Genomic DNA, 18,267 nt, shown 5'->3' with positions numbered 1-18,267 from the left:
TACTAAGCTAAAGTCATTATTTATTATTATTACCTTCATTTATACAGGAAGGGCCAGGAAGTTAATCTTGTAATAATAGGCTAATTGACAGCATGCACAAAATGTACCGTAATAAATGTAACTTTGTATTAGGGCTGAAACAATTAATTGATTAACTGTGACTAGTCGACTATAAAAATAATCATAGTCGTGTTTTGATCATCGTAATCTGGATTGTACAGACTCTAAAACACGTGCAAAAATACCTTTTTTATAACAAAGACAGCAACATTATTGAATTAAAACGTCAAAAATAATAAACTACCTCTGATTTTCACCATTAAAATACATTTTTCATAAAAATGATCTATCTAAAAGCCATAAGTCACCATATTTCAACCTTTATTTGGTCAATGATCTATATAAAATGTCTCAATGAACAGTAGAATTAATCGTTTGACTTGTCAACCAATTGAAACATAATTGCTGACTAGTCGACTACTAAAATAATCGTTAGTGACGGACCTACTTTGTGCCCTACTTTGTGCCCTACTTTGTGCCCTACTTTGTTTTCCCCCCAGTTTTTCCAGAACAATTACATACTACGCAATCGCAAAACAGCAGAAAACAAAGACGCCGCTGATTTATTTTTTCACGGCGACGGGAAATGCCAGCTGTCTGTCCATCGAGGCCTCGGGCGTTTATGACTGGAGCTGTTAACCTTAAAAGTAGCCACCAGAGTATCCACATCCCTGTAAACGTGCTGACACCGAGCACCAAGGTATTCTTGCTGCACTCGTATTTTAAAAGCCTGCTGCTGTTAAATAGGATTAGTTTGAGGAGGACCAGTGTCTCTTTGCTTCACGCTGTCTGCCGTCGGACACTTTTTATACGTGTTTTGTTCTTTATTACCTCCAGATGCCTTTCCCACCTGGCGTTACCTGCACTACTAAACTTATCAAACTCAAATGAGATCAATTTACCGCAACTCACTCTTTGTCTGACCGTGGAATCAGCTGGATTACCCACAGTCGAGCTGCACTAACTTATCCAGATAAGGCCGTTTTGTTCCATGAAAGAACGTTTTTTGGGGGTTTTTTTGCACGAGAGATTTGGTTACAGATGAAAGAAGATACTTACAGGAGAGGAAAAGGGGGTAGACATTAAACCTGAGATGTGATGTTGCCCTGGGAGAAATAATGAACAGATAGAGGTGATGTAAAAGCGGAGTGGCTGATGGATCACAGATGTCCACCCCCACAGCCCCACCCTCCACCTCCACAAAGCACCTCGGTCTCAGCGTAGCACTAAAAGATAGATATATATGGTGTGAAAATGCAGTACATATGCAACAAGTCTTCTTTCTAGTCTATGGACCATGTGCGAGTCGGGTTTTTGTTTGTTTGTTTTTACTTGAGTAAGTTTAATAAAAGAATCAAATACAAAAAACAAATCATACATTAGGTTTTCCATGTCTGTTTTAATGCATGTAAAAGTATCATTCACCGTTGTGGGTCCTGGTTTTAAGAAATTAGACTATTATTTGCAGAGTAGCCGAAACTTACACTGAAGTGAGAGTATTGTGACCGCAATAGAAGTACAAAGTAGTCCAAGAAATATATCAAGTAAAGTGTATTTGTCTTTGTTGTAAAAAGTCTTTTGACATGTCTTTATAGAGTCTGTTTAGTCCAGTTAACGGTTACAATTATCAGTTAATATACTCCATTATTCTTTATAGTTGATCAGTCACAATTAGTCAGCCCTAGGACGAAACATCTGAGTTACAATTTGAAATACTGTATGTACTTGGCAGGACAAAATTTTAAATAACGCATTACAATCTGGTATTACACTAAAACTAAACTAAATAATATCCTAAGGGACGGTGCAGGAAACACAAATGTACAAATAGTTTAACATTTCAAAAACTTTGATGTTACACTTGCAGTGGGCAGAGGAGCACAATACTTTTACTCAAGTATGATAAGAGTAAAAGTATGGTGTCTGAAAAGTAAAATGTTGTTGAAAATGTACTCCAGTAAATTAACCGGAGTATTAAATTAGTATTTCCTGTGTCTGACTGTTGTTAATTACCATGCAGTAAATAGCTCTACGTTTATGGAACAATTGTCAGATGATATTATTTCAATTCAACAGAAATGTGTCTTAAAACATATTTTTTAGGTTAATTTATCAGAAAAAAATGAAATGTCTGTAAAAATGAACCACAAAATTGCAGAAATATCACCTTATACACTTATTTTTCATGTTTATTTTTAATCTGCTCTTTTTGTTGCATCCTATTTATAACAAATGATAAACTCAAGATGAATTTAATTTGTGTATATCTTCAAAACAACATTCAAAATCAAAATTTCCCTGAGCATTATATTTTATCATGAAAACGTCACGTTCAAAAAGTCAAGCAAATGATGTTGAACGTTTGTTCTTCTGATGTCAATGAAAGAGAAAGGTTCTGACCCCTGTGAGGCCTATCAAGGGATTAACTCTGAGCTGTTGTGTCAAAACCACTCAGAACTAGATTAGAGCTAAATCTTTAATACACATTGCAAGTACACGCTTTAGTGGTGGATATCAATTATTCTGTGATGTTCTCCCCTTCTCCGCTGGGTCTCTCTTGTTGACCAGGGCCCATTAGATCTGGGGAATGTTAATAAGCGTGAGTGTTTAGAGGAGGCAGATGACCGGCTGTTTTTAGCACAAGTTTGACTGACACGTTGGAGAAGCACATGTGTACATAGTCATGGACAGACAGTTGTGAATGCGAGCATATGTAGCCTATTTTGCCATTGTAATGTCTTCAGTACTGCAAGTCTTGGGAAAGTAAAACGAGATATGAACAAAGATATTCACTGCGCAAAGATTATAAGCAAATATCAGGCACTCACTTGGGCCGAAAAAATATATAAAAAGCCTTTATTCCATGGGGGCAGGACATGTTAAAGCCATTCCTCCTCCTTCTTCAGGGTGTGAACAAAGGCTTATGAGCCTGTATGTGTCCTGATACATAGATATCTCTTAAGGGGTGTTAACAGTTTACTAAAAAGTATGTTTTGACTATGTAGAAGATCAAAATCTATTGGAATTCCTTGTACACAGAAAATAATTGGCTTAAGCCACTTTTGGAGTTAAACTGTATTTTCCCTCGCAGACTCACATTCAGGCACTTTGCAATGGGAACACCAATACGAAGAATAATGAAATCTATTGTGGTGACAATTGATTATGTATAATTGAATTTGGCTGATTATACCTCACAATGTTTTGCTTTAATTAAGTGTGGTTAAGGCTATTCAAGTGAGTGTGGGCAAAATGAAGCATAGTTCCAGTCAGCAGTTCCAATAACAGTGGGATTTATTTGCATTTTAACATAACATTTTAACCCAAACACTTTCACATTCAGGATTTTAATTGGGTCACCATTGTCGGGACAGCCAGCCAGACGCACAGGAGATGTCTACAAATGCCCTGTTCATGAAGGAGAAAATAAATGTATCAAGCTTGAATTACCAAGTAAGTCAAACTTTTCACTTGATGTTTACTCTTTTTTCTGTAAAAACTCCCTAAATGTGACTGTCATTTACTCAGAGGAAGTCGGGTTCATCTCAACAGGAAAACAGTCAATAAACAAGTTAATTATGTTTTAATTAAGCAGATAAACACTCTTCCAGTCTGTCTCCATTGCACTGTCTACGTTTGTCTCAACAAATCGGCCAGTTTGTGTTCCACTGTGATTTTCAAATGAATACTCGTCCACATTAACGTTTACATCTCGGCCCATTTGGCGAGTCGGAGTCACCGTTCTTCTGCCTAACGCTCACTTACAGTAAGGCCTTAAAACAGTAGTTAGCTGCACTTTGTTGTTATCTCGGGCGAGTCCGATAGAAGAGCTCAGTCAAGTTTAGTCTGCACAAGCTCCAGTGGGAATATCATAAGCCTGGCAGCTGGAGCCAGAGCCCTGGGTGAACAACAGGGAGGGGCGCGCACGATGACAGCTACATCGCAGTCGATGTAAAGCACAACATGAACCAAAGGCATGAGTCAGCACCCCTGTGACCCTACAGCTACACACAATATCAATATTTAAAGTGACGCGCGTAATCAGCAGACACCAAAGTAGTTATGTGTGTTTTATTTGCATTATTTTTCCAACTACAAAGCATCAGCCAAGCCACTGTGGGTAGAGTTAAATATGTGGTGCTTATTGTGCAATTATAGCTTGTGTTTCCCCCAAATCAATTATGTTCTTTGGGAGTTTCTTTCTTCACGTGTTAACAAAATTCGACCAAAATGAGAGCTGAATGATTCCATTAGAGCCGTTATTAGTCGATATGCTGATTATTCAGTCGATGATGATTAGTTAGTTGACTAATGATTTTATTAAGACATGGAGTGAGCTGGCTGAAGATTTGGCAGTGATTCAATAGTTTATTTTGTCATTTTACATACACTGTTCCCAAGTACTTTTGTGTGAATAGTTGTTTGTGGCATGAGCCGCTGTGGTCTCATAAGTGCAGTTTTGGGCCAGACATTTGGTCAGATCATCAAAATGCTTAACTGTTTTGAAAGCATTTGCCAGTTTCTGTTCCTTTTAGTCGACCAATCGAATGACAGAGAATTTCTTGAGTCGAACAAAACATTCTTTAGCGAACTACAGCCCTAGATACCTTCTTATTAGGTTAATTAATAATGGGGGTTTTTCAGGTCACAGCATAATCGTAAGAACAAAAAAATTATAATTCTGACTATTTTAGACGTTTCTGACAGAATAAATTGCTCAAAAACAAATCTAAAGGTAAAGTATACTGTTGTTATCTGTCTGTTTTTGTCACATTTACTGTATTTGTGAATAATTGTTCAACCCAGATGTTTTTTCCTCTTTATTATGGAAACAAAAACATCTGACATCCCTACTTGAGACACAAAGAAACTAGCTAATATTGTCTTTTTTTTAATCTATGACAATTTTTTGGTTAGGTTTCAATTTCTTAATTTCTTGGCCTCCAAAGAACACTATTCATATGGCAGAAGTTCAGTTTGTCCGTCCAAATAAAAACAGGAGCCATTTTGCGATGTAATCAGGGAGGTTTCAGGAAGGCAAAGAGAATATTCAGATATTTTAGATTTGATCTAACAGGAGTCACAGTTTACTGAGGACAAGGCGCCTATTCTCTTCAGCTCCGTCAAAGCAGCTTTCTGTCCGACGAGGGTTCACTGCATCAAGTGTCACTTTGCCACAGTGTCTCCAAGTTTTATAGAGAACTGCATATTTGATATATGTACAGATTAAAACTAGGGCATTCAAGTGACTCCAAAGATTTTAGAGGAAGTCAGAAATAATACATCCTATATCCTACTGCAAGCAAATGGGGTTTATTTCTTAAGTAAATCTTTATTTTTAGCCAAAAAATGAAGTAGTGACTTGTTTCTAATTGAAATCAGTGACAGCTGAACATCTGGGGAGTCACTTGAGGTTTTAAAGAAAGCATGGTTAAAATTAAAATGTCATCTGATGCAATCTTATTCCACACGACTCAATAGAAAGTAAGGAATTACAGCATTTCATAAGCACATATTTGCAACATGAATATGACTTTTAGCTGATGTTCTCCTTTGGGAAAGTGTTCACAAACTCATCCAGCTGTGGCTCCTCTGTGCTGCCCTGGGGTTTATACTCTGTTTATTCATCCATACTTTCGTCTTGTAGGAAACACAACAGTTCCCAACCTAAATGAAGTCAAAGAGAACATGACCATGGGAACCACACTAGTGACCAATCCCAATGGAGGATTTCTGGTAGGTTGGGATTTGAAAAAATAAATGCACTTGATATTTTCCATGCCAAAAACAAAAGAAGAAGCGAAGCATGAGTATTTTTAGTGTTTGCAGGACCTTTGGACTAAGTGGGCCTTTCCCACTGTGGTTATGAGAAAGTAGTGCACATGTCAACCGTCTCTTGCACGAGTGAATAAAGCACAAATGTGTGGGCTCAAACTCTGTTATTGTTGCAATCACATGCACGCCATTAATTAAAACTGACAGGGCTTTTTATTATTCTACTGATGTGACTTATCACTGCATTTCTAGATTTAAAAAGTGTTATTGTATTTAAATTGTGTGCAGCTGTGTATAACCCGAGCGCTGTAAATCTATAAGTGGCCCATAAGAGGATCTTTTCAGCGCTATGGCACTGTTTATGTGCCATTACTTAACACATCACAATTAAAATGCTGAGCAATTGCTGAAGCCACAATATTGCCAAACTGTAATAGAGAAAACTGTTTCTGCAATCGTTAACTTTCCTCCCAAGCTCTTGTTGCAAAAGAAGCCAAAGAGAAGAAATTAAACTGAAAGGATAATTCACCTTGTATTTTGTTTTAGACTGATTTCTTTCACTCAAGACATGCACTTTATTCTTACAGCCATTGCCCAATATTCCAAAAATATACTACTATTAAAAGAGTTATTTGGCAATGTCAGTTATTATGACATTGCCATTTTGTGTAGACACCGCTGACGTGCAGGCAAAATAGTCTTGACGCGCTTGCAGACTTTTAGATGTCTGTTTCTTGTTTTTTCTATTGTTCTCATACATGTGCTTACTTCCTGTCGCTGCAGGCGTGTGGGCCTCAGTATGGATACATGTGCGGACAGCAACAGTACATCTCAGGTGTTTGTGCCAATGTCAGCGCTTCCTTCCAGATTCTTAACTCCATTGCCCCCGCGGTGCAAGGTAAAACACTGTGACAGCCACTAATCACATGGTAAATGAACTGACTCAGAAAAAGGAGATTAGGATCATGACAGTAGCTCCACCCAAAGACCCCAACATGACTTTGTCTGAGCAATGAAGAAGATTAGAGCATTCTTGTAAATCTAAACTTGTGTGTGACCCCATCCCGAGCCAGAGCCCAGCCTGGTGCTCTGCTGTATGCCCAAGTTTGGAGACGGTTTACAGGGGCCGCTCTGTGTTTCCCTGGAAGGAAACAGTGCAGAGAGGAGCCCAGTTTAAACAGTCTATGCCTCTTCTGCTTTCTTTTTCACATTCCTGTTATCATCCATGAATCATCCTAACAGCACACGCACGTTTGTAAATGTTTGGACCAAATCTCAAAACAAAATCCGCCACAGGTGACTAAAAACCATCACTCAAGGACAATTTTCAATACTTCAAATGTTACCAAAAGGGGAAATGATAAAATAAATAGTAATTGTAAGAAAAACAAACAAACTTAGTTGTATTTGAAGAAATAGCAAACATATTTTTAACACAACAAATGACACCAAACACGCTTAAACAAAGCTGAGAATAATTGTTGATTGATCATCATTGATTGATTTCAGAGTGTGCCAAGGAGCTGGATATTGTAATTGTCTTGGATGGATCAAACAGTATCTACCCCTGGTCTGGTATCACTGCATTTCTGGTGCGCTTTCTTTCAAACATTGTCATCGGACCCAAACTTTCACAAGTAAGTTCTCCTTTAGTTTTCATAGACATACTTTAAATATCCGAAATTATTTTGAATGAAGCAGAGTCACTGATTCAAGTCTGCTGTATTTCCATCTGCCTGCGTTAGAGCCGTGTGCAGCGTGGTTAGGTTTTATTATGGTTACATTGATCGTCTTGGAGTCGCTGCAGTTTTCCAGAGGGCAAGACTGGAAAACTGTCTCACCGCTGATTCTGGTGGTTGCAAGTCACATCTTCCATGGGTGCTCTTAGTCCTCTGCCCACTTTTTAAAGAATATTTATTCATATTGGGCCCAAAAAACGCGCCCACATCCTCAGCGCAATGTCAGAGAGAGAACAGGCGTGGACCAAAAAGAAAAGGCAGTGACACAAGGGAGAAATGGAAAAGTCAATGGCATTTCCAAATTTGTTCTGTTTTATAATAAGAATAAAATGGTGTGTATTTTCCAGGTGGGCATTGTGTCGTATGGTGAGACAGTGACTCACAACGTCAACCTGAGTCAGTTTAACAACACTGAAGATCTGGTGGACTTTGTAAAAGAGCTTCCACAGCAAACAGGCTTCAAGACCATGACTTTTTTGGGTATCGACACAGCCAGGTAATTAACCCCCGACCGTGCCACTCCATGTTTAAAACCTTCAGCAGCAGTTTTAACACAGTCTTTTATTAAGGTTGTGGTAGTAAGTGTAGTTGCTACACTTACTACCACAACCCTATTAACAATTGGGAAATTGATTAAGCAAATTTCAACAGCAGCAAAAAAGAAAAGCAGCATTAGAAAAGAAAGATGAATTACAAACTATAATTTATTAAAATATGTATTCCAATATGTGTGGATAATGTCATGTTTTTATATGTTAGGAAGGAGGCGTTTATGGCCGAGCGCGGTGCTCGAGCTGGAGTTAAGAAAGTCATGGTGACTGTGACGGACGGTGAGTCACATGACTTCTACAATATGAAGCGGGTCATCGAAGACTGTGAAGAAGATGACATCGAGAGGTTTGGCATTGCTGTACGTACAGCCTAAATCTTATTTATTCATCCAATTGTAAGGCCAAGGACCAAAATGACTTCATCCTCAGTAACCATTTTGACATTCATTTAATTTTCTGTGTAGGTGTTGGGAGACTACAATCGTCAGAACAAAAGTGCAGAAGAAGTACAGAAGTTCATTAAGGAAATTGAATCAATCTCTAGTCCGCCATTACATGACCATTTCTTCAATGTATCAGATGAGTTTGCTCTTCTGAGCATTGTAGATGCTCTAGGGAGCAGGATATTTGCATTGGAGGGTAAATACAGATATTCATTTATAACTAATGATGTTACTGACGGGGGAGTAATTATACTAATATATTTATACCATGTTCACTTCATTCTTCAGCTACAACTGGTAATTTCACCTCATCCTATGAAATGGAGATGTCTCAAACTGGCTTCAGTGCTCACACGTCTAAAGTAAGTGATATAAAATGACATAAAGTTCTGTTCTAGCCTGGCCAGCCACACGACTTTCTCAATGATTTCTTCAGAGAAATGACTTTGATATTCCCTACTTTGAATGTAAATGTGTGGGACAGGATATTATCAAATATGATAATGTTACCTGCTTATTTTTTTTTCTCTTGTGTTTTAGAGCTGCCAGTTAATGTGTTTTAGACATGCCCTCCACATATTAATGCAGCCTCTGTCTTGACCTTTTGGGTTTAAGAAATTTGCGAATAATACCAGATGTATTTCCTCTTTAAAGAATGCAATGTGAAAGCCATTCACATCTTATCAATGTATGATATATACATATATACATGTATCAATATTTATTATCACATTAGCTATAGTGCACTGAATCTCTTCATCAATGTCTGACAGATAAAAGTCTATACATTCCAGTGAAAGGAACATTTGTGACTAGATGTGAAGCTTGCATGATAAAGTAGATCCATTGGTGAGAATGTTGCTTTGGATAATAGTTTGTGCAGAACACCGCAGTGTTATCGCTGGTGCATCTTCAGCCCTTGGTGATTTAGTTCGGTCAGTCAAAGTTTGTAGACAGAGAGACTTTCTGTGCTGCTCCTGTGTCCCGCTTTGGTGGCATGAGAAGTTCACTGATGGGAAAGACACACTCGGGACCAGAGGTTGAATCACATGCTTGTTTAGACAAACATGCCAGCACTAACTTCGTCACATCCTTTTGTGTTGTAGACACTTTCTGCTCCTGATTCATGCTTTTCAGCTATTGTTAAATTACAGCTAACGCTGCACTCATTCAACACTAGACACAACATATATTGCTCCTGATTCATGCTTTTCAGCTATTGTTAAATTACAGCTAACGCTGCACTCATTCAACACTAGACACAACACAAATATTCTACTACAAGGGAGGAAGTAACTCTGTGTAATTTACTGTGACTAATGAACAATGTAATATCCTCTGTGAGCCCTCCTCTTCCGTTGAGATAATGATGATAAATATTGTGTTAAAATGTGTGTTTTAGGTCTAATTGCTTAGGTGGCTATTGTAGATCCATTCAATATTTGACTGTGCTATTTGTTTTATATGTGTAATTCCCACAGGAAGGTGTGCTACTTGGTGCAGTGGGAGCCTATGACTGGAATGGTACAGTGGTGATGCACACTCCTGCAGGATCCATAGTTCCTGGGAAGAACAGTTTTTACAACGCAGACATTGAGGCAGGATATGAACAGCTGGCTGGATACCACGGTATGCTCAACTCTTAACTCCAGCACAAAATATCCTGACAGTTTTAAAGCTAAACAAAAAGTAAGATGACAAGCTTGACTGTCCGTTAGATTGTAAATATAATGTGACGTTCTCATTCAATCTGTCACATTAAAATCAACAATAAGTGACGCCACATTCTTAAACCTTTGGAGTGTTATTGTGCATTTATAGCATCATGTTTCATAGTATTTTATCAACATGTCACTGTAAAGTAGTGTTGAAGTTCTGGCATTCACAGTATGTAAACTCAGACTTACTTACTGTATAACTGCTTAGAAACTAAACACAAATGTGCTCTCGGTCTGTAGGGTATGATGTCCAGTCAGCCTCAACCCCCAGTGGCGTCTTCTACATCACCGGAGCCCCTCGATATAACCACACTGGACGCGTGGTCGTTTATCGTTTGGACGAGGACAATAACGTTGCCATCTCACAGATACTCAGGGGAGAACAGGTCAGCAAGATGACAAAACTACAGTTCGGCTGCAAATGCCATGTCTTTTGTGATACAGAAGTAGCTGTGGCCATAAAAACACAGTCCAGAACTATTATCTACATTGTCCAAACATCACCCAATAGAATAACATATTGTAGCACATCCAATAAACCCCTCTTTCCACGATCAATGTTAGAAATCCTTGTCTTATTATTATGCATTTGTAAACATATTTTGTGTATTGTTCCACACTATGGGCACTACCTGAGTCTGACACATTCTCCTCTCTTGTTGTAACACCCGACGTATGACTATTTGACTCATTCTTACACAAACTATGTGATAACGTCCACAGATTGGGTCCTATTTCGGCAGCGTCCTGCAGACAGTGGATGTAGACAAAGACAGCTACACTGATCTTTTGTTAGTTGGAGCACCAATGTTCATGGGCAGTGAGAAAGATGAGCAGGGTCAAGTGTATGTTTACAAGATCAATGAGGTGATTCCATATTACTTCATCACAAATCACGTGTCCTTTTGCAATTATTCTTTGCACATTTATATATGAGGTTATTTTTCTCTCTTTGCTCAATAACAGGATGGCCATTTTGAGTACGAATTCACTTTGAAACCCATAAATCAGTCTTGTTGTACTGCCCACTCAGACGTTTGCTCCAATAAGAATGAACCGTGTGGGGCTCGATTTGGTACGGCCATTGCTGCAGTGTCAGATCTCAACTTGGATGGCTTTAATGATGTAGCCATTGGGGCCCCCCTGGAAAATGACCACAAAGGAGCTGTGTATATTTATCATGGTGAAGGGGCCACACTCAAGGAGAAATATGTTCAGGTAAAGGTCACAATGCAAGAAGGTTTTGTAGAACCAGGTGAATATGCTTCAAGTATTTGTGGTGTTTCAGAGAATTCCTGCAGGCGGAGATGGTGACAAAATCAAGTTCTTTGGTCAGTCTATTCATGGAGTTATGGATCTTAATGGAGATGGGATCACTGATGTTACTATTGGAGGTCTCGGAGGAGTGTCTTTGTTCTGGTGAGTAACATTATAATAAATTACATTGACTCCCAAAATAGCGCATTCCTTTATAGAAAAAGTGAATATTAAGCATCCTGTTTTCCATCGTCCAAGTCTGGTTTGGACAGCTGTTCCTGTCCCTTTGGGCTTGTAGGATGGAGAGCAACAGCTTCCTAATGATCGCTCCCTTAAAGCCTGTGCTAGATTGTTGGAGACAGACCTCAAGACATCAGCCCACAAAGTTTTCAAACATCAGCCCACATGTTGTGATTTAGAGTCCCAGGCCAAGCCTCTCCCACAGATTCTCCTGGCCAAAGCTGTGTGAAAACTACATCTCCCATGAGGCCTAGAGTTTAAACAGATTTGGCAGGAGGCGCTTGCGTTTCCCGGACTGTTGGCTGTAATTTGTGAATCTCAGTATTTGGAAAGAGAGACTTTAGCTAACCCACTTCTTATGACATTCTGTGAGAAAATGGAGTTGCAGTGTAGTTTTGTGCGTCTGGGTTAAGTTAAATGAGTCTGCAACTTGCTGACAAGTTTATTGAAAATTGACAGGTCCAGAGATGTGGCAGAGCTCCATGCCAATATGACCTTTGACCCTCCTAAAATTCGACTGCAGCAAGCTCAGTATCAATGTGAACATAAAGGTCGCAAATCAGTGTGCGTAACAACAGAAGTGTGTTTTGTCTACACAATCAAATCTGATAACAAGGATGACACGGTCGACTATGGTGAGTGACAAAGCATAATTATGTGATTTTTAGTTTGTGTTTACCATTTCCCCCACATGTTGACTAATGTGTCTTTTTCTGTTGTACGCAAAAGAGATTTTCTATAATCTGACGGTCGACGCCCTACGTGCCAAAGCCAGGGCCTCTTTTCTCGACAAAGAGGGTAAAAGTGACCGAAGGATTAGACGCCAATTCAACATTAGTGACGGAGAAAGAACATGTTCAAAAGAGACCTTTGTGATGTCGGCAAGTACCATTCAATGAGGTCTTTACTTGTTTAGTCTGACTGTAGAGAATTGTTAATAGTAGAACAGTACCAAACTCTTCATTCAAAAGAAATGAAAGATCAGAAAGGGGTACAAAGCTTTACTTACTTTTTCTCAGTCAGTTGCCAGAAATGTTAGAGCTGTGTGGGACTTGCAGGGCGATCAAGCCTGGTAAATGTGACACTATACTGCAATTGTGATCTGTTCGTCAATGTTTGGAGCCATTATGTGGTGGAATTATATTTGAACTAAATTAAACCCCTTTCATTGTAAATTGTTTTTTTTATTTTTACATAATAACGTGAACATTATAAGCTGTGTAAAGTAGTGCAAGCTCCTATTCCAGCCACTCATACTGGTAATGCATTTTTCTGATTTTCTGATTTGCCGTCCTAGGCTCCAGAAGGAGTAACTCATCAGTGGGAACAGCTGTTGTTCAGTGTGACTGCCATGAATACCTGCTCTGTTCACATACATGTAGCAGGCTGTTTTTTATCTGACAAGGAATTACTTGTTACTTCTGGTGTCAAAACTGAGCTTAACAAATCAGGGAGACAACATGAAGCTTTTAACTATTTGTAACCATTTGTATTTTAATGCTCAGCTAAAAGGTTTATCTCAGCACAATTTAATGTGACTCCCTTTGCAGGCAACAGTTGTGAACTAATATTTATTAACGAATGGTGCATATTGACCAGCAGTGACTACATGATATGAAGAATAAATGAAGAATTAAAAAACATATATATTTCAGATGGTCTTTTGTGACCAGCAAAATATACTGAATTTTATTGTCAACAGTCACTGCTTGAGTTCAACAGTAATAGATTCTCCTCAGCGTTTTAGAGACTGCCTGTGTATAAAATGACACATATTATCGTTTACTCTTTATTCTATCTTGTTCAGGCCAGACTGGACTTCAAGGATCCCCTGATGGTCTCTCTGGATTTTGGCCTGGTAAACGAGGACAAGGGACCAGTACTGAATGAAAACCTTCCTCGTGCTATCAACAAAACAGTAAGACGACGTATATGTTGTTGATTGTTTTGTTTTATAAAGTACAGCTTTGATATTCAGGATTACTTTGTGTGCAGAGAAAAGTTCCCACTATATTAGAGGAACTTGCAACAGCTGCCGATCATCAGCCAACAGTTCTTTCTGCAGCATTAGTGTTTAGCCTCATCTGGCATTAAAGTCTTCCCACACTCCTGCAGGCGCTGTTATCTAACACGATGTTTCCATAAAGTTATAGCTGCGAGCGATGTGTATGGGTAAAGCGGGACATCCATTTTATGTTGAAATCAATCCTGTGTACAGAATAAATAATAGGTTTTGTGGATGTGAGGATATTTTCTGAAATGTAATAAAGAGATTATATATATATATATATATATATATATATATATATATATATATATATATATATATATATATATATATATATATATATATATATATATATTAATATAAAGGTTACCAGTAAAAATGTGAAAGTGGGCCTACTGACAGGCGTTTGGGATAAAGGTTGTTATGGCTATAATCCTTTTAACTAATAGATGCAAAAATATTTCTACTATGTATAAAATATTAGGCAATAATTATAAATAAAATGTGGACAAATAACATGCAAATTCCTTTTGTTAATTTAATTATAAACATTTTGTCACTGTCCCACTTTACCAAGAGACCTCCAAAAATCTGACTCTTGTATTACAATCAAGACCTTGGCATTTCATTTAAAACAAAAAATAACAGAAGCAGAATTTTTAAAAACAGTCCCACTTTACCCATATTCACCCAAGATGTTAATTAATATTTGTGGGCTTCAGTTTCATGGTTATAATGTTCAAAATATACAGTATAGTATTGGGTTTTGCGTTGATTGAAATGGTGGTAGATTTTGACTCTGAAATCCATGTATACAGTGCAGAACAAAGAGCTATAGCAGAGTCTGTTTTTGTTATTGAAAGGAAGAAAAGGGGACACAGAGCTAAAGGAAGTCATCAAACGGAAGCTTACTTTTTTTCTTATTGAGACATTGTGCTGTACGTGATATTCAGGGCTCTCTGCACTCACAAGTTAGAGTTGTTCTGTCCTTTGGGTAGATACAAAAGGGAAAGAGAGCAAAGCAGACGTTAGAACGCCCTGAAGGTCATAATTTCAGTCAAATATTAAAGATCCAACTATCACAGTGTGTTTGCTCTCTGTTATTTTCTCTTAGATCCCGTTAGTGGACTGTGGGAATGACGAGAGATGCATCGCTGATCTGTCACTCAAAGCAGAGCCAAGTGTAAAAACGTAAGTGACACAACCATGGAACTATAGATGCACGTGCACAACTCAGAAGGCTGCTCTTTTTTGTAATACATCCTCTTCAATTTAGTGCTTTACTGCCCCCCTTAGGTGGAGAGTGTCCATTACATAATGTGTTGCATTTTTGTTTCCAGAATGATTATTAAGGCAAACAAGGAGAAGATAGATGTGAAAATCAGCATTAAAAATACCAAAGATAATGCATACAACACCAAACTTACTGTCAGCTTTTCACCAAACATTAACTATGTTAAAGTGGAGGTAAGAGACGCTAATGCTCTTTATTGTACGCCTGGTTCAGTTCAAAGTTGATTGACTGATTTTTTTTTTGCAGCCTGAAACAGACTTCTCTTTGAACAACACTAAAGTGGAGTGCGCTGTTGGATACCCCTTTTTGGAAAATAATGTGGAGGTTGGAAAGCCATTTTCACACCAGAATAACAAGTGAATGCCAGCCCAGTGGTATATTTTTAATTGATGTTATAATTTCTACTAGAAAAACCTGGAAGTGAAATTTGACGTGAATCCAGCACATATTCAAAATGATATCCAAATCAATGTGACAGCAACAAGGTAATAGTTATGATGTTTGTGAATATATTCTAAACATGTTATAATGTATAACACAATAATTTTGTTTTTGTGTGTCAGTGACAGTGAAGAGTTAGAATCTACATTACATGACAACACCGTGCAGATCTCAATCCCTGTGAAGTATGAAGCTGGACTTATTTTCACTGTGTGAGTAAACCCAATTCCATTCACAAACATTGAGAGATAAGTGTGCCACATGAAAAAAGCTCCAGTGTTTAGTTTAGGTAGTTTACATCTCAATCCACGGAGACATTGAGTGTTAATGAAAAATTCCAGCTGGTTACTTATTAGTGGTGTTTTGTGATATTGTCCTTCTGTTTCTCCTCACACAAATATAATAATAATAATAATAATAATAATAATAATAATAATAATAATAATAATAATAATAATAATAATAATAATAATAATAATAATTTATTTATAGTTTACGAGTTTGAATGGTCGCAGATTGCAGCACCTTAACTTGTCTTCCTTTGTGTAGGTGGCCACTTGATGAACATATCATTGTTAAAGAGGGTGAACAATTTGCAACCATATTTAATGACACAAAAATGATTGGGGAAGAGGTCAACATCACATATACAGTAAGTTTTCTTGAGGCTCATTATTGAATTATTTGATAAAATGAATGTCTCTGTAACTCATTATGTTTAGGTGGAAAAAAACAGCAATATTGTGACTCCAAACCTCGATCTGAAAGTAACCTACCCTCATTTGTCTCCGATGAATAACTACTTACTGTACTTAACTCATATTAAAACCAGCTCACAGGTACAAACTGTTGTTGCCTCTGAGATAATGACTCAATGAAATGTCTCATAATGGCTCCCTCTTTGTCTTTAAAGGTTTCGTGTGATGCTGCACACTTAATCAACTTGGAAAAGCTTAACCCAAACATTGTAAAACCAAACCCTAATAAAGAAACTCTTGGAAACTTTGTAGTAGTAAGTATGGTATGCCTTAATAATATAATAATAAGTTAATATATGTGTTTACAAAATAATACATTTTTCACAGAGCTGTGAAAATCTGGCTTGTGCATCTTTTATTTGCACTATTCCAGAGGCAAAAAGGAGTCAAGTCAATGTAACTTTCCGAGTTTGGAAACCTACATTCATCAAGGTGTGTTAAAGTTATTATCCTTATTTAATATTTCATGATTATGAAATAACATAATGTGGTTCATTTATAGGCTGAATTTTCCAATCTGCACATGCTTGTGAATGCCACACTGGAAATTAAAAACACAGATTTGTTTGTACTAAGTAGTAATAGCAGAACAAGAAGTGTAAGTAATAAAGACAGTAATACATATGCTGTATGGTTTTCTCTGTGTACAGATTATGTTTTTGTGCATTAGGTGAAAGTCCAAATTTCGAAAGAGACTTTAGGAGGCATCCCTTTTTGGATTATCATCATTAGCATTCTGATAGGACTGTTGATACTGGCGCTTGTAATCTTTATCCTTTGGAAGGTAAAAAAGAAATCTAACTACTGAATTAATATTGTTTTGATGTACAATGGCTAAACATTTGCTCTGAATTCTTGCTCTTTCAGATGGGCTTTTTTAAAAGAAAACCCAGAGAGTTTTCAAAGGAGGACATGATGGACTGATGTTGAAATCATGCCAGAAGTGAACACTTGACTCGTGACACCTGCTTTACACACATCAAAGACCTTATTGACAATCTTTTAACAGCCAACTCAAAAGACAGAGGGATTGCCATATGAACCATAACCAACCCAATGCACAACAGTCAGTGCCTTTATAGAACTCAACCACATTCATTTTGTATTTTATCACAACTGGGATTGACTTTTGACCTGGGTGGGTCTGTTTGGAAAGGCCTTTTTTCATTGGTTGAGGTTCTGTGACTCACTTCATGCAATAGAAACCAGTCGTGTTTCTATGGAAAAGTAAAGACCAGTAGACTGTAGCATTTTCCACCTTTTTCAATTCCTGGGAGTTGTGTCAGCTTTGTTTAAGAACTCAGGTGCTTTGAGACTGAAAACTGAGAGGTTAAAGACTCTTCGTTCCATGTCTTATGTAGATATCATATGGTTTATTTGCTGTACAAACAATCTATAAAGTTTCGCTCTGTTTGATTTGATCATGAGAGAAACACTGTTTTAATTTGACAAGTTTACGTTCTGTTATTAGACAGTTTCCTTCCTAAATGTCACATGGCGCATTGACCTCCAGTTTGATTAACACTGATTTCGTTCAATGAACAAAGGTGCTGTGTAGATACTCTCATAGGCCTACTATGTATAAGCCAAAAGTCCGATGATTCAAAGTTTAAATTTATATTTTTGTATAGATTGTGGTGCAACTGTCATCACCTATTAAAAAATACAGAACTTTTTAGGCTTTTAACCAAAAACCTTATTTTTTATTGTAAATAGATGAATCCTTGTGTTTTAAAGCCTTGTGTACAGAATTTATTTGCTAATGTAATTCTAATTATGTATGTATGTGTGTATGTATATCTCTCTATCTCTCTATCTCTCTCTCTCTCTCTCTATATATATATATATATATATATATATATATATATATATATATATATATATATATATATATATATATATATATATATATATATATATATATATATATATATATACACACACACACACATTACCTTGTCTACCTTTTTAGTGAACAGTGCT

General features: G+C 37.4%; 1 protein-coding gene across 1 annotated transcript in view; it reads left to right on the top strand.

Annotated features, from left to right (window-relative positions):
- Positions 1–17,959, top strand: part of itga1 (integrin, alpha 1) — a 34,146-nt gene extending 16,187 nt beyond the window's left edge. Inside the window, exons 3-30 of the mRNA XM_072454724.1 lie at positions 3,404–3,513; positions 5,708–5,796; positions 6,619–6,733; positions 7,345–7,472; positions 7,922–8,070; positions 8,334–8,484; positions 8,590–8,764; positions 8,857–8,930; positions 10,050–10,197; positions 10,527–10,672; positions 11,010–11,153; positions 11,253–11,504; positions 11,575–11,705; positions 12,243–12,418; positions 12,513–12,664; positions 13,591–13,701; positions 14,906–14,982; positions 15,132–15,258; positions 15,332–15,409; positions 15,494–15,570; positions 15,649–15,738; positions 16,076–16,178; positions 16,249–16,365; positions 16,440–16,538; positions 16,612–16,716; positions 16,787–16,882; positions 16,955–17,068; positions 17,152–17,959. Of these exons, the coding sequence (XP_072310825.1) occupies positions 3,404–3,513; positions 5,708–5,796; positions 6,619–6,733; positions 7,345–7,472; positions 7,922–8,070; positions 8,334–8,484; positions 8,590–8,764; positions 8,857–8,930; positions 10,050–10,197; positions 10,527–10,672; positions 11,010–11,153; positions 11,253–11,504; positions 11,575–11,705; positions 12,243–12,418; positions 12,513–12,664; positions 13,591–13,701; positions 14,906–14,982; positions 15,132–15,258; positions 15,332–15,409; positions 15,494–15,570; positions 15,649–15,738; positions 16,076–16,178; positions 16,249–16,365; positions 16,440–16,538; positions 16,612–16,716; positions 16,787–16,882; positions 16,955–17,068; positions 17,152–17,208 (3,391 nt within the window). The 3' untranslated portion in view covers positions 17,209–17,959. The remainder of the gene's footprint in view (positions 1–3,403; positions 3,514–5,707; positions 5,797–6,618; positions 6,734–7,344; positions 7,473–7,921; positions 8,071–8,333; positions 8,485–8,589; positions 8,765–8,856; positions 8,931–10,049; positions 10,198–10,526; positions 10,673–11,009; positions 11,154–11,252; positions 11,505–11,574; positions 11,706–12,242; positions 12,419–12,512; positions 12,665–13,590; positions 13,702–14,905; positions 14,983–15,131; positions 15,259–15,331; positions 15,410–15,493; positions 15,571–15,648; positions 15,739–16,075; positions 16,179–16,248; positions 16,366–16,439; positions 16,539–16,611; positions 16,717–16,786; positions 16,883–16,954; positions 17,069–17,151) is intronic.
- The last annotated feature ends 308 nt before the right edge of the window (positions 17,960–18,267 follow it).

Source organism: Eucyclogobius newberryi, unplaced genomic scaffold (assembly GCF_026437365.1).
Source record: "Eucyclogobius newberryi isolate DKJ021-1_F unplaced genomic scaffold, fEucNew1.0.hap1 SCAF_2, whole genome shotgun sequence".
Classification (NCBI taxonomy): domain Eukaryota; kingdom Metazoa; phylum Chordata; class Actinopteri; order Gobiiformes; family Gobiidae; genus Eucyclogobius; species Eucyclogobius newberryi.
This window is presented reverse-complemented; position numbering and strand designations above follow the sequence as displayed.